The following is a 16899-nucleotide window of genomic DNA, read 5'->3' on the forward strand; positions in this document are numbered from 1 at the left end:
TTGTTTGAAAATATAAAAATAGTTACCAAACAAGTTTTCAGTATTCCGTAAAAGCGAAGGAAAACTTGACTTATTCAGCAAGTCACCCGATTACGGATTAGTGCTTGTAAATGAAAGGAAATTCCAAAGGTTTAGGATTTAGTTGAGTTGTGACTTTATTCAGCTAGTCCTTGGAGAAACGGATTTAATTGGGAAGGCCTTTTAGCCAAACAATGAGGTACTCGTGTTGTCCAGAAAACGCACACTACACAGCAACGATGTAGTTCAATCCAATATGATCAAGCAAAATACAGCTACAAAACGTTGGAGCGTACAAGATTAACAGAGAAAAACCATACATACATGCTGTGTCGTTGCTACCGGGTACCGTGTTTTTACACCATTAGACGATTGCAGGGACAAACGAACATACCCATCCCCCCTCCATGATCCAACTTGTATGGCACCCAAGCAAAAAGGAGCCCCGTCTAAATCAAGGGACCCTTACAATAATCACAAATGAAAGCTAAGAAGCTGATGTGCCGAAAAGACCGAATTACTTCGCTGATGTGTCGAAAATACCGAATTACTTCTTTTGCATCAACAATCCATTTACCAAACTTGTCTATGCTTTCACTCATTCCCCAAATTTATGGAACCATCCTTCATCAGCTTTATGCTTAGACTGTTGAATCTCCCTCTTGAGTAATGACGAGAAGCCTTTCTCCAATCTGTCCCGGTTTTCATCATGGCGACAAATTCTTCATAGCTGATACGCCCATCCTGCATCACCAAAACAAAAACATCAGTTTGTCATCACAAGTTGGGAAAAATAAAATTAAAAAATAAAAAAGAAGGGAAGTTCGTCATCGCAATATCATGGTAAGAGTGTAAGAAGCGATTGCTCCTCCGGTCCTCACCTTGTCTGTGTCCACTTCTTGGAATATGTCATTTGCTACATCTGTACAATCATCCGCCCCATCTTCCATCAATGCATCCCTGAGCTCGTCTGGTTCAATATAGCCGTTGTTATTCTTGTCAAAGTAGGAAAATGCCTTGTGAAGATGCTCATCATTTGCCATTCTCTGTAGGTGGAGGGTAACGGCAATAAATTCTCCACAGTCCAGAGTACCCTTCCCATTAGTATCAACCTGTTACCAACAAACTAATCAAATTAAAACCAGAAAATACTGATATACCTATGGAAATTATGTTTCTCATTCACTAATTTCGAAAAAGTGGCCATGCCGCAGGAACAAAGGTCAATGAGAATCAATGACACAGAGCCAGTAGTAAACTACCAAACACGACATGAAAACAGAAAATCCATATAAATTACAACAAGATATGTATGCTTTATCATCAGCTTCACCGAAAAAAATTTGGGTTTAGAGGTCTGGGCCCAAATGGGTAAGAATGTCTCAATCTAAGAATGTATCTAGTATGGTAGTACCAATCTCCACGAAGGAATAATCTTACAATTTGGACCTACAGATGACTTAGTCATATTCCTTAGAATGCATCTTTACAGTATTATTTCCTACTGTACACGGGACTAGAAGAAAATTTTGTTTCCTAGGTCTGTCCTTGATCTTATAAAGTGCATAGGTTGAATTTGTTAAATACGTAATAAATGAATATCTAACCCAAAAAATTTAAGCATTAGGTGCGGATATTTGACACCTAACAAATGTTGTATCTAAATCTAACTAATGTGTATTTGCTTGAACACCAACATCCAAAGAACATGTCTAATTAATATAAGATTAATCCCTTTGTACAGAATGGATTGGAGGATAAGTATTGGTCTATTAAACAAAGTGAGAACCATGTAAAGCTCAATATCAATATATAACTTAATTGCTTAATGCATACTAGATTATGTAAATAGTTGGTGCGATGCTAGAACTAATTTTGATAAGAGTTAACAATGAAGCAATACTCACTGCTTCAATAAGCAACTGAATGTCAGAATCGGCAAGCTGGGATCCAAAATTCCGAAGTCCAGATTTCAATTCTTCAATTGAAACAATTCCATCATTATCAGTGTCTATCTTCTTAAACATCTCCTTACTGTCTTCAACTTCATCAACGGAAAAGAAATCTGCAATAACCTGTTTGAAGTTCCACATAAATTATTACTTGCATTGAAACATAGTACAATACACCAAACATATTAGAAAGTTTGTAAGAGCAGTCAACCAACCCTCAAGGCCTTTCTTTTGAATCTGTTCATCATTGAAAACTGCTTGAGCCTTGACTTGACAACATCTCCAAGGGGAATGTTCGGTGCTTTCTTAGCATTTTGGAGCCAAGGATGCTCTGAAAAAGGAGAAAGTATGACACATTAGGTACTAACTTAAAGCAAGCAAGACACAACTATACGTTCTTCCTATACAAGATAAACAATACAAAATTCCTGTAGTTCTTCAGTGGGAATCTAGGGGAAAACCAAAGCTTTCCTCCATTTGGAGACTGTCATATTGTCATCCTTAAAGATCAGAAATGTAGCTGTCCACACCATTGCATTGTTTACGCATGTCAAAATTTCTTTCTCATGTACCAAGATACCTATCTAGAGTTTTGTTAAATGCAATACTTGATATATATTTCAAATCATATGGGGAATACATTAACCTTTTTAACAGCATAATCTCTTCATAATATAAACAAGGGAGCTTGCTCAATTGCCACATTAAAATTGTGCAATGGATCCTATCACAAAGTATATGAATATCACAAAAAGATGCAATACCAAGAACTTGCTTCGCAGTCAATCGTAGCTTTGGGTCTGGCTCCAACATTTGCCTAACTAAACTCTTGGCACTCTCCGAAATATTGGGCCATGGATCACGCTTGAAATCTATCAGCCCACGTAGAATTGCCTGTGCAACCCCTTGTTCAGACTCTGCATAGAAGTACACAACGTAAAATGCAAAGCTCTTTACAGAATAAACTCCCCTCCCCAAGGGGGTGAGGAAGATACTGGAGAGAGAGAGAGAGAGAGAGTAATGGAAAATATAATTACCAGCCCAAAAAGGGGGCACCCCACACAACAAAATATACAGTATAACTCCTGCACTCCATATATCTATTTCTGGCCCGTAATTCCTCTTGAGCACCTCAGGAGCCATGTAGTACGGGCTTCCAACAATTTCTGAGAACCTCTCACCTAAATTTTTTGTAGAAGTTAATAAGAAGATAGCAACATCCATGCATATGACAAGAAAATGTACCTCAATTAGCATAATTAAGAAAACAGCAGAAATTCATGCTTGCAATGTTGTAGTTACCAATAACAGTAACAATACTTGGGAATTTCCTGCTTACCACACCCAATAGGTATTAGGAGAAATCTAGTTATTTGGACTTCTTGTTCACAGTTAGATGTTATTGTTGTAACTCATAGCCTTTTCCACTTTATAAAGTCTTTATTTCATATCAGAAAAAGAAAATTTTATTTCTTCAAATACCCATGTTCTGGTTCTCAAGTATCCATCTCTTCAAATATCTCAAAAACCCATATTCTGGTTCTCAAGTATCTATCTCTTCATATATCTCACAAACCCATGTTCTGGTTCTTGAGAATCCATTTCCTCCATTTCTTCAAACCCTCATGTTCTGCCTTTGAAAAAACTTATTTCATTCAATGTCTGTTTAACGCTGTTAACCTGCTTACTCTGTTGGCAGCTAATTAAAGAACTATTTCAAGCTTTGTCATTACTTGAATGAAGGAGTGAGATCAGATTTTTTTCCTAACTCATTTCAAAAGAGAACTTTAGCTTCCAGCCTCAGGTACCTAAGGTTTGTTTAGCAGTATTTGCTGACACACACAAGGAATCTACAAGATTCGAGCATCAAAGACAAAAACAATCTTTGGAAAGGATGTAAGTGCGTGACAAGTCCAGACACAAGTGTAAAACAAAAGAGCGAACATCGATTGCAACAACAATGCATCTTCTCTAATATGAAACTGGGATAACAAGATTACAAGTTTATTATTAAGTTAATTATCAAAGTCTTCATCTCTTAAACTCCCATACTTTGTTTTAAGTTGGTCATTCCCTTAATTCCATGGTGCATTACAGCAAACCTAGCCAATACATTTTTTCACATATCAACCCTTTAAACTTGCATATCAAAGTAACAAATAAAGCTAATCGTAGCTCATATATAGTAACTTTAACTTGTACAAAGCTGAAATGAATGCTTTCGCTACATATTTAAACCTTCGATAGTAACTTAACAATGTCAATTTTAAAATGTAACTTTTTTAACTAAGAGCCGAATAGGCAGTCACTTGTGCATAGTATTGGACAACTGAATAAACAACAACAATGCAAGTGCTCTACTGGCTAACTACTATAAATTATGGTCAAACTCAGTCCAAGCATTACGAATCGCGCTACATTCTACATAGTAGGCAATTCATTGAAGTTAAATACCATAGAGTTCATTAACCAATTATAGTAAGCCAACTAAATCGCAAGCGTAGTCACAATCAAAACATTCGAGGAAGATACTATATATATCAGTGAATACTTCAATTTGAAGCTTAGCATCATACTTTCAAAATCCCTAAATTCGAAATTGGAAGCGTACCTGGTTTGAAGAATATAGACAAGCCGAAATCAATCGCCTTGAGAGGCGAATTCTCCTTCTTGTTGGCGAACAAAAAGTTCTCTGGCTTCAAGTCCCTATGAATCACTCCATGCTTGTGGCAGAGCTGCACAACCTCAACAATGGTCCTGGTTACGGCCGCCGCAGCTCGCTCCGTATAATGCCCCCTCGCCACAATCCGATCGAAGAGCTCACCGCCCTCGCACAACTCCATCACCAAATGCACGGCGTTCTCGTCCTCGCAAGCCTCCTTCAAGCTCACAATGCTCGAATTCTTCGGCAAGTGCTGCATTATCGCCACCTCGCGCCGCACATCCTCGACGTCCACGGCAGTCCTGAGCTTCCGCTTCGAAATGCTCTTACAGGCCAAGAGCTCACGACTATGGCGGTCAATACAGAGGTAAGTAACGCCGAACTCCCCCCGGCCGAGCTCCCGATCCACCAAATACTTCTCCTCTATATTCTCCTTCGGCACGCCAGTCAAGACCGTCGTCGGAGCCTTCTTCCCGGCGTTGGAGTCCCTCCGGCCGTGATCGTGCCCGGAAAAGTTCGATTTCACGTCCTCTCTGGCGACAGCGGCCGGAGATCTGCAGCAATTTCCCATTGCAACGCCCTCTGTCGGTAGCTCTGCACGGATCTCGCCAAAACCCTAACTAGCCCTGGGCGAGCTAGGGTTTCACATGATAATGCAGAAACCCTAAGCCTGGAGGTAGAGAGATAAAGTAGCAGAGAACTCCTGAAACTGTGAAATCAAAGCGAGTTTAGAGAGAGAAAGAGAGAAATTGGTCTACAAAAAGTGAGAGTGAGAGTGAGGGTGTACGGTGGACCGTTGCTGTAGAGTGAGAAGAAGTGAGGAGAGTGATAGTTTTTTGGAGATTTATTTATTTTATGAGTTCAAATATTAAATGTTTGGAGAATATTTTCCGTTCTTCTTTGGTTCTGCGATTTTTGTCGGCTAATCAATCGAGCATGAGGGTTTAAACGGTCGAGAACGGGACGGAGAGAGTGGGAACTGGGAACAACAAAGAAGACAATGTTCGAGAACGACTTATACGTAACAAGTTTTATAATATATAACATATAGCGTTTGAATATTTTTCTTTTGGTAGACTGTAACGCTATATGATTGCACGGGTTTATAAATTTGTCTTCATACTCTGGACGTTGAGGTTATCTCCAATCGAAATGGTTAAATATAGCTCCGTTTAGAATTATAGTCTTGCAAAATATTATTTTTAAATAACTAGCGTCAAGCCATACTCATTACCATCTCTAACCGAAGATACTAAACATAAGCACTTTAATAATTTATCAGTTTTAAGTTTACTTTACATTTAATAGTTAATTTAATTAAACTACATTTGGATGTTTTCAAATCTAGTCGTTGATTTTGGACAAAATATTGCAACTGAGTAGCTCAGTCCCTAAAAAATGATAAGAGGGGGGTTACATTTGGCCAAATAATGCTGGTGGGCTTCATAGAATTATAGTCCAATCTTCGATTAGAGATGAGTTTTTAAAAAAATTAGACCATTTTTTAGCTTGTGGACTTTTAGCCCTCTCCAGAGTGTTGTCTATAGTTGTTCATTTACTTGGTTTGGAATTTAAGGGGTGTATTCAATTGAGAATGTGAGAGATTTTAATAGATGTATAAATCCATGGATTTTTATGGAGTTTAATTATTTGTAGAGATTCCATATAAAATTTTGATTCAATTCCCTCGAAATCTCATGAGAATATATGAGATTTGTGGATGCTTAAAATACACTACGAAATCTCTCCAATTCCCTCTAATTCCTCAACTTTATCAAATTCTTTAAAATCAATTTCTAATTTAATACACCTAAAATGTTATAAACTTCTTTAAAATCATAATTGAATACACCCGGATTTCTAAGGATTTTATTAAACTATCTTAAAATTCTAATTGAATACATCTAAAATTTCAGAGAATCGCTTAAAATCCTGATTGAATGCCTCTAAATTCATTAAAAGAATTAAAATCCTTTAAAATCCTAATTTAATACACCCTCTTAATTAATTTTTGTTATATTTAATTCAACACCTGTAGCTAGTGGCACGGTAGAGCCAGAACAGACAAAATGATAGGGTTAATTACAATTTAAATAATCAACTTTATTTTTGTGCCCCTCAACTTTTGGCTATTAATTATTCTCCCTTAATTAATTTATTAATTTGCATTTCTATCTCAATTCTCAAATTTTGATCTTTTTGTGTAATATCTCGACCCTATTCCCTCCACCCTCTTATGATGTTCTTCCCAAAATGTACAAACAAGAGTGATCTTTTGGGTTTCTTATTTTGTTGTTGTCTGTAGAGTAGAATAAGAAAGAATTTTAAAGTGTTCAATTGAATATTACATTTCTTGCTACATGTTACATGTTGATAACGTCATCAGTTATTGCAAAAAAGACGTTAAAAAGTGAGCTAACTACTTCAAGTGTTTAGTAGGAGTTTCGTTCTCTCACCGTATACAACATAGGTTTTTTGTTTTGATACAAGCAGTAGTAAGGGAAATGAAATTTGAACATAGGACTTCGAACGCGGTTGTAAATGTTTTTAAGCATTTGAACTACAAGTGTATTGAGTTTTATCGTAAAAAGAATGGAAGTGTGGTGGGTTCAGATTATAATAACAAAGTTTTTGAGTGTTTAAAGGAGAATAAGGAGAATAATTGGAGCAGCCTGAGAAAAAGCCAAACACAAAAGAAAGTGAGTGCGATAATTAAGAAGAGAAGATGCTGATTGTTGTCTGTAAATTAGATATTAAAGGGGACCTTGTTGTCTCTCTCCCTTAGAGTGGATCTCATTTGACACTCTACCAACCAGCTTTCAACTTTTTTTCTGCTTTTGCTTCCAATTATTGCTTAGTGCTTATTGCTTATTGCTTATTGCTTCTTGCTTCTTGCTTCTTGCTTCCCCAGAAGAAGAACTTGATTTGTGGGGGCTTAAATCAATGATGTTCAATGACTAGTTTGAATGTTATGGGCTTTATGTGTATTGCTGGGTCCAATATGCTGTATAAATCAAGGTTACATTTTCCAACTTAGATTTTCACTGAAATTGCTGGTAATTATTTGTTCAAAGATAATTATAACCAAACAGGATTATTGAGTGTGGAGGAAAAGCGATTATGACATAAGTGCTTCTGTAATTAACGTTAGAACAAAAGCATCATTCAAATGTCACAGAAAGCACATAATGTAGTTGAAAAAAACAGATAACATGAAACTTAACTCCTTATCAATCTTAAGAAGTCAAATCCCTCTTCTAAATAGTTCAATAGGGAGTGGAAGAAAAATTGAGCTGTCTCAGTTGCATGCACCGCTCGTGTGAATTGTACCTCAACATTTTTCAGCTAAATTTTAGACGAAATGTGCACAAGGCACGAACTTATATATCTCATGTCCACTAAAATTGATAACTTCAATGCAGTCAGTGTATACATATCAGCCCACCATCATTTTGCTTATCTTTCTCCTCACACGCTCTCTCATGCTCATAACACTCACTTCGTGTCATTTCTAAGTTACGCGAAATAAAAAATATACGTATGAAAAGAAAAGAAAATGCTATAACATGACAAATGCAGCCCCTACACCGTACCTAAATATTGTTGTGTAAGTATGCAACAACATAGTGTGTGGCATGTGCTTTAGTAGGTCAAATCACCATGGTCATTCCTTTTAAGTTTATAGGGAAGTTCCCCAGTAGAAAACTCGATCTTTATGCAGTTGCCCTAATGACTTGGACTACTTACAACAGAAAACTCGATCAACTTTGTGGTGTTGCCAAAATTCTTTGTTGACTGGAAAAGCAAGGCACACGAGGGCTTCTGTGAAGTTGGACAAAGGCAACATGCAATGTCACCAAGGATGTACACAACGCATTATTGCAGCTAAAAACTAAGAAAAACTCATTCAACTCACGATTAATTACTCTCTAAGCCTTGTCATTTGACGCATTTTTCTATGAAAAAAAAAAGGAATTATATATGTACATGTACACCAGTTAATTATAAACGCAAATGATACCCTTAAAAATATCTCCAAGGAAACTCATAAAATATCTATGTAATATGATCAGAAATGGAAGAATTCCTATATCAAATAACAATATTTACGTAATTAACTTGTGAGAGAAGACAGATGCATGCACAATGTTTTCAACTAAGTTTTTATCGGAGAGTGGAGAGGTAACTAATATTTGAATGCGTATAAGGCATAAACTTATATTATGTCCAATGTCATGGAAAATAACTTTCATAGAGTGCATCGGTGCATATGAACCATCACTTCACTGCTCTCTTATTTCATGTGAACTCTAGTGTCCACAACACCGATTTCATTCTGTACATCAATTACGCGAAAAAAGCATAGGTAAGAAAAGAAAAGAGAAAAAGTTACTAAGTTTATGCCATAACAAATGCAATCCATATGCTCCCTACCTAAGTGTTGTTGTGTGAGTGTACAGAAACATGGTGCATAGTGTTATAGTTGCTCAATTCACCATGGTCAAATTCCACACACTTTGAGCATTGAATCAGATGAGTTTAAGAAAAATCAGCGGACTGAAATATTGCAAAAAAAAGAAATGTGTGAAAATCATTCCCGTTTCTTTAATGACTTTTAGACTTAACAATGTGAAAATAAAACTGGGTTGAGGCTTACTTTTTTCGATGGAACACATCAAATATGTACAGAACAGTTGAAAACCATGTCTAGGTTGTACTTGTACCACAAGAATCCGCACCTTATTTTGTGGTGAAAAAGAAAAATTGATAACAATGATTGTTGAGATATAGACGATTTGCCTATGACTTGTTTTTTCAAGGGATCACCGGGTCATGGTTTGTTTTTTTCCATCGCAAAATGATATCAACTTGAAGGCGTTTTGCGACTCACAATGGGTTACTTGTCCTATCATTAGACGATCGGTTACGGGCTACTTTAGATTTGTTGGGACCGAAAGCCAAAAACACAAAGTACTGTTGCTACTGAAAGCCAAAAAACAAAGTACTGTTGCACGCTTCTATACTGAAGCGGAGTACCGAGCCATGTCAAATATACGTTGTGAACTCATATGGCTTCGATACATACTTAAGGAGTTACGAGGTAAACATCTTGAAGCAGCAACTTTGCATTGTGTGACAACCAACCTGCTTTACATATTATGAAGAACCCTGGAGAGAACGAAGCACATAGAGCGTGACTTCTGTCTAGTACAACAACATCTCACATCAGGTTTAATTTCCACTACCTCCACACCAATAAGCTGGAACTTGGCTGACCTGTTTACAAAGCCATTAGGAAAGGTTATTTTCGCAACCCTACTTGGCAAATTGGGAGTGTACAATATCCACTTGCCAACTTAAGGAGTCGCGTTGAGATATGATTTGCTTATGATTGTGTCGAGACATAATTTCCTTAAAGGTTAACAGCAAGAAACTAGCTAGGATCTCCTTGTACCATTCTGATTCAATGAAAACTATTTACCATTTTCACAAATGATATGGAAAAATTCAAATAATAATAAGCTTCTGCATCTTTAGAGCTAAATATTTTGGCTTGACTTATAAACCTATTGGACTTTTAAGCCTATTGGACTTTCGGATGATGAGAGGTTAAAAACGTAATTTCAGAAAATGATGAGACCATATACCATCCCTTGTCAATTGAGGAAGCAACAAAGTCAAAGTGTAGAATTGATTAAGATCAAAGTATCGTAATCAATCCAAGTAAAACTTCTAATGTTGTGCGTATGCTAATTCGTCATATTTTGTGTTCTTTTTCAAAGAAGCAAAACCTTCCCAAGTTTGCTTTCCTAAGGCATTAGGATGATAGAAACGGATTTTTTTGCCAAATTTCTCTTAAGATATTTGTCCATTTGCCCCCTCAGATGAAAAAATACATAATAGTATATATACGAGCAAAACTAGCCTTGGAGGGCCTATCTATATATTATCATAGAAACAAGGGAAGGGCGCTAGTCGATCAGACATGGGTGCATGTCGTGTTGTGTCATGTAATTTATGCTAAAACTCAAGTTTGAGTCGTTAACTTATTGTGCCTAAATATATAAATTTAAACCGTTTACAAGTTCATCATAGTGTGTGTGTGTGTGTGTGTGTTTTTTTTTTTAGAAAGCCTCAACAATACGAGGAGAATTTTATTGATATCGAAAAAAAAGGTACACCTAGTCACGCGGGGGAAGGGGTACATAAACCTAACCCCTCATAATGCAATAACAAAGAAACATGAGAAAGAACGGGGGACATAAACCTTACCTCTTTAGAAAAAAAAATAACAAAGATACAAAGAAGAGAAGAGGGGGTACATGAAACCTAACCCCTCTAAAGCCGAACATAAGGGTCTAATTCTACAAAATAGAACAAGCAACATCAATTTTATTGTGGCTTGTTATTTAAATCTCTCCTTTTTTTTCCTCTTATCGAATACCCAACTATGAAATGTATTATCATAATTATAATTTACAACGTAATGAAAACACCTTGGAATACCATACAATTATTCCAAATACATTATACAACTTTGTTTTTTGTGGCTTATATTAATCTTTTAAGTTAATAAGTTGCATCACTCACTTATAATTTTATAATCAGAACCTTTTAATTTTTATCATTCTTACAAAATAATTATTTTAATTGAAAATCATTTAGTTATCTAAATGTATCAAATAAATGAATAGTTCATCACACATATGTACTTGGTACTCACACCGCCGATTTGTTTGAATCCCCTCATAAGAAAAATATCATCCAAATGTGAATACCAACCAAATTTTTTCTTGAGGGTTTCTAAACGGGTCAGGGTAATACCTTGGATCGGACTTTTTGTCTTGGGTCATTTTGGTTTTGATCCCTAATCAACTCAATTGTTAGATTGAAATCTTATTGTTTTTTATTTTTTTATCAAAGTCCTTTGACTTTATACACCTCAGCATTTTAATTGGTATTATTATATTTCCATGTCATATTTTTGATATCTTAAATAAAAAAAACAGTAATTTAAAATATTGATTGCAGTCCAACATTTAAGGGATTTAAATCCAAGAATTTATGTAATTCAAAATCCTAGTATTATGAGATTCAATCAATTGATCAAGTCTAAAATTTTAAAAATTAAAAAATTTATGGGATCATATATGTACAAATCTCACGAATTATGAGACTTAAAAATAAAAATAAAAACAATTTCTACAATAAAAATTCATGCACACTGCACATATTTTTGTGAATTTCATTGAGCAGTATTAAGGGAAATAATGTACCCCATGAATTCATACATACAAAAGCAATGTACCCACGAACTTAGACAAAAAATAATGTATGTACCCATAATATAAATAACATATGGGTACATACCGAATTTAAAAGAAAACTCATGGGTACATTTAAAAACTCAAGGAAAAGAATGTACATCATACCACATTGTTTTATAGACATGCAAGTGTAAAATGCAGCAACCTTAAAAACCATTTTACATAATATTCTCCAAAAACTTTGTACCCATATATTTATGTAAAACGAATTTGAACCAACCAAAACATATTATAGCAATAGATATATTCGAACAAAACATGTAGATTAAAAATGTACCCATGGATATAAGTGTAGCTAACCATATATTGAATAATCAAGACTAATATACAATAATAAAAGGAAAAGAAAATATATAAAGAACAAAAGAAGATGACTTCAGAATGGTACAATTTTCACATAGCCCGCTCACTCTACAGTCTCTGCATGTTTGAATCAACCAGATTCCTTGAGAAAGCGATGCCTGCATTGCCTTACCTATGCCACACAAATCTCACAAGCTGATAAAACCATTGATGCTAATTTGTATTTTAATCACAATAGGTTTATTCAACATATATGCATTGGATCAATTCATGAATGGAGAAAAAATGGAGAAAATTGGATTTGGGGTGTTGTAGATTCCGGATGTGCATAAGGGAAGAAGAAGAATGGAGGAGTTCAAATGGATTTTCCTTTTTTCAAACTTACTCATATAGTTTATTTTGCCTTAAATGCACAAAGGGATAAGATTTCATTTATGATGATGTGTAATATTTTAAATACTAAAATGATGACATGGAATAAATCAAAGGACCTTGATCTAAAATAAAAAAATAATAAGATTTCAATCAATGTAATATGAAAATAAGGAATGAGAACCTTTTTTTTTTTTTTTTTTTTATTCCTCACCGTACGGAAAACCAAATTGACGCCAATATCCTTGATTAATTATTCACTAAGTGTCATGCATGCACACCTCGACCAACGCTTAATTTGGTGGACAATTTGACGACACCAACTGAGCCCACGAGGTCGCTCTCCCCATTTCAGATAATACATATGGAAGCCAACCATCGGTTTCTTGCTGCACACCCTTTGAATTTGACTTGTTCAACTTCACCACTTATAATATATATTTTCAACCAAACACAAGTCTTGGAATTTTGAATTAAAAACTTTGAATTTGAAAGAGTAAAATTATATATTTAGTCCGATTTGCTTTAGTCAAAGTCGTTTCAATTTCCAACTACAAATATTGACGTTTGCTAAATGAAAAAAACTAAAAATATTGTCAATCTTTTGTTAATTTTCTTTTAATTTTCCACTATTTATGTAATATAGTAGGTGAAGAGTGTCAACAAAGTTAATTTTCTTTACAATTTTTTTGTGGGAAAATCTTAAACATCGGACTTCTAGATTTGAGAATATATAAAGTATGAGAAAATTACCAATCAATTACTGGTATTTGCGGGGATGTTACCGATCTTCTTAGCCAAACCTCTTGTTTCCATCATTTAGGTTTTTATTCTCGTCTTTTAATGTTGCACAATGATTAAAACTGTTTTCTGGTCCATTTTTAAAGATCAACTCCGCAAAAACTTACCTAATAAGAAATTGTCAATTAACGTTGTCAATTTTAAGTGTTTAACTGAAGAACATATAGTTCGTCTATTTATTAGATAATTGTTAGATACTTATATTTGCAAAAGAACATATAGTTCGTCTATTTATTAGATAACTGTTAGATACTTATATTTGCAGTATTTTTGGCAATCTTTAAAAGGTGAACTATACAATAGAAGTCTCATATCATCTTGAAATATGCATGATGAGAAAGACAATCGAAAAAGTTAAGTGAGAAAGTTTTAATGAGAAAATTATTAGCGTCACTCAACATCTCATACTTACGAAACAATATGACAAAGAGAACATTAACTGAACTTCTCAACTCATAAAAATTAAACAAATTAGGTAAAATTAGGTTTGATGACAAGTTAAACTTGATTAAGGTACCCTTGAGGTCAGCAAAGAAATTGGCTTCACCCTGGTCTCACCATAGAAATACACAATTACAACACCATCTCCTTCAACAAACGACGTTTTACCACTTTTACCTCCCAATTCAAACTTGTGAAATTCCACAAAATCCACGTAAGTCGGTCCGTCCATCCCTCTCCTTCCCTCCACTTGTGCGCCGAGTGTCCATGACCATTTTGGTAATCTTACCGACCAAGAATATGACGTGGCGTGCTGGGCCACAGCAGCCACAGGTGTGAACCATGAGACTGGTGGGTCCAAGGTATTCTCGTTTATCGTATCTGCATGCAGGCCACGTGGAAGGAGGTGGTAGGGGTCGACACGCGAGACATTGCAGAATAACGCGTAGCTGATTAAAATAATAACGGCCCACAAAGAGTGTCTAGAGAGAGTAAAATTTTCTTTTGGAAAAGGATAGTAAATTTTTTTTCCAATTTTATGCTATTATTATATAGTTGGAAAAATGAAATCCTTTTTATAATCAAAATTGTACATATATTTCAGTGGACAGTGTGTTGCTTGTTGAGATTCTGCCCATATGTTTCGGGTTTCAAATTTCATCATCTTCTAAATTATTTTAATACTTTTGAACTATCCTTTCCTAATAATAATAAATTTCTTTTAAAATAGTTGTACATAATTAAAAAATTACAGAAATATATACAAAAAGCTTATAAATTGATTTATAAAAGTAGTCAGTGCCGTTTCTGAGAATTTAGCAGCTATTTATGTGCAAAAAATTATAAATAGAGCCCTCTTGATAGTCTTTCAAGAAAATACTAATACGTACTAATCACATATATATTCACACTGGAACATAAGATAGGTGAGCCATAATAATTTAGTTTAAACATATTTTTAACGAAAATCTAACTTAAAGCCTCTCATTTACAAGTAAAAAGAAAACCGTAGTATCAATATGTATTTGTCAAATACTATTTTGCATTTGATAGAAACAGTTACTAATAATTTTTATTTTTAAACATCGTACAAATATTCAATAAGAAAATTTAATTACTAAAACTAACATAAACTTTTAAACCTAAAAACTAATTATCAATTAAGAGACAATTGTCAAATTCATAAAACCAGTGAAATACGGACTTCAATCGAAATTGTTAGCATCTCTCACTCCAAATAATTGAGTGATCTCACTTATTTCGAGATTTTCTTAGAATAGGAATATGATTATAGGATTATGTGAGAGAATTAATCTAATATTCTTTTTTTTTTATTATTGGATAAATCATATATTATGAGGTGCAAAAAACTTTGGCAGCCTCTTCAATTGGGCCCTATGCAATGGCTCACGTAGCTCGGGAGTATTTGCTCACTACCATAATTATGGTGTATGCTTATCATACACCTAATCATATGTTACATATTTTTTCATCTAAATCTAATTAACTTTCACATTCAATGTTACTTTTTCAATTTTGAAAAAAAAATGACCAAATTGCTAGTCGGGCAGTGGGTAGGGATCAAGCGTCTAGGCAATGGGCTGGGGCCTAACGTTTAGGCGGCTAAGCGCCCCTGCCTAGAAGGATTAAGTAAATTTATCATATATTGTATAAATAAGTGCTTATTTTATACTTAAAAAAAATACATAATTGCATTGGGATATATAAATTAAAAACTAAAATGCCATATAGATTGAAGCCTTATAACATATTAAAAATATGGGGACCAAAACATATAATGAGTGTTCATCCAAGTATTCAACAAGTCTCTTTTAATTTATTGAACAAAAATAAAATGCAAAATGAAAGTTAACAATTTTCTATCTAAGCGAGAAACGCAGCCTAGGCAGGCCAAGCGGGTGCCTAAGCGGGTTAGGCAGACGCCTAAGAAGGTCTAGGTGCCCCTTCCTAATTTTCAAAAGCTTGGGGATTAATCAGGGCGTTGGCTAGCTGCCTAGTGCCTAGATGGCGCTTGGCGGCACTAGACAGAGATTTTTAAAACAGTGAGATTAGATGAAAGGACACGTGACAGATAATTATATGTATGTTAAACATACATTATAGTTGAAGGTGGTGGCAAATATGATTCCATATAGCTCTTTCCTAAATCCGCCACGGGGACTGGGAGTGGTTTGCATAAATTGGATTTGTTTCACTTATCATAGAAAAGCCCCAAAACAATTGATGCTAATTAGTAATTATACATCGAGAGCTCACTCTTTTTTTTATGAAAATAATAAGAAAGACAAAGATTCAAAGAGTACAAGGGTATAAGCGTTCTAACTATTCAACTAAATAACTTTTACTTCTCAGACATTTTTTTTTAAAAATTACTAAAAGCAGTTTCTTTTTAGTAAAACTCAGCATATTAACATGAAAATACAACATCACAAAAAGAAAGTCCGATCAAGATATACATAAAAGCCTTTTGCACCTTTAGATTTAAAAGTTCATGCAAAAGCTTGCAAATCAAGGCCCTTCGCCGCCTTGCGAGTTGCGACACACACAGTATCTGGAAGCCTCCCCTTATCTTTGTTGTCACCTCACACGCATCAAAAAGCAAATACCAGAAACTTGAAGAACTAAAATTAAATTAAATTAAAATAACTAAAAGGCTTGGAGTGCAAGATTCAACGGAAAACAGGGTGCAGAGAATTTGAAAATTTTCATTATGACCATAACATCAGAGTACATTACATATTTTTATATAAATGGTGAATTTTTTTTTTTTAAATTATTAACTTTTAACACACAAATTCTACTATTTATATAATGATATATGATGTACTATTTCGTTTGGTCTCATTAAAAATCTCTCGCAAAGAATAAGACTTTTCTCGTAAGCCTGACGACACGTAAACGCAATGGGAACAAATGGGATCACGCATGTACACATAAACAAGAGAGAGAGAGAAAGTAGAGAGAGAAACGGAAAAGGGCAATGAGTTTCCGCGTAGACAGA

At 34.8% G+C, this 16899-nt stretch overlaps 1 protein-coding gene across 1 annotated transcript; it reads right to left on the bottom strand.

The window, feature by feature from the left end:
• Positions 1-260: 260 nt before the first annotated feature.
• Positions 261-5546, bottom strand: LOC126617711 (calcium-dependent protein kinase 13). The gene is made up of 7 exons (XM_050285753.1): positions 4582-5546; positions 3008-3151; positions 2735-2887; positions 2186-2301; positions 1926-2093; positions 900-1130; positions 261-762 (listed from the first exon to the last, which is right to left on the bottom strand). The coding sequence occupies exons 1-7, from the start codon at positions 5201-5203 to the stop codon at positions 613-615; spliced, it is 1584 nt and encodes a 527-aa protein (XP_050141710.1). The 5' UTR covers positions 5204-5546; the 3' UTR covers positions 261-612.
• Between the last annotated feature and the right edge of the window lie 11353 nt (positions 5547-16899).

This window comes from Malus sylvestris, chromosome 4 (genome assembly GCF_916048215.2).
Source record: "Malus sylvestris chromosome 4, drMalSylv7.2, whole genome shotgun sequence".
Lineage (NCBI taxonomy): Eukaryota > Viridiplantae > Streptophyta > Magnoliopsida > Rosales > Rosaceae > Malus > Malus sylvestris.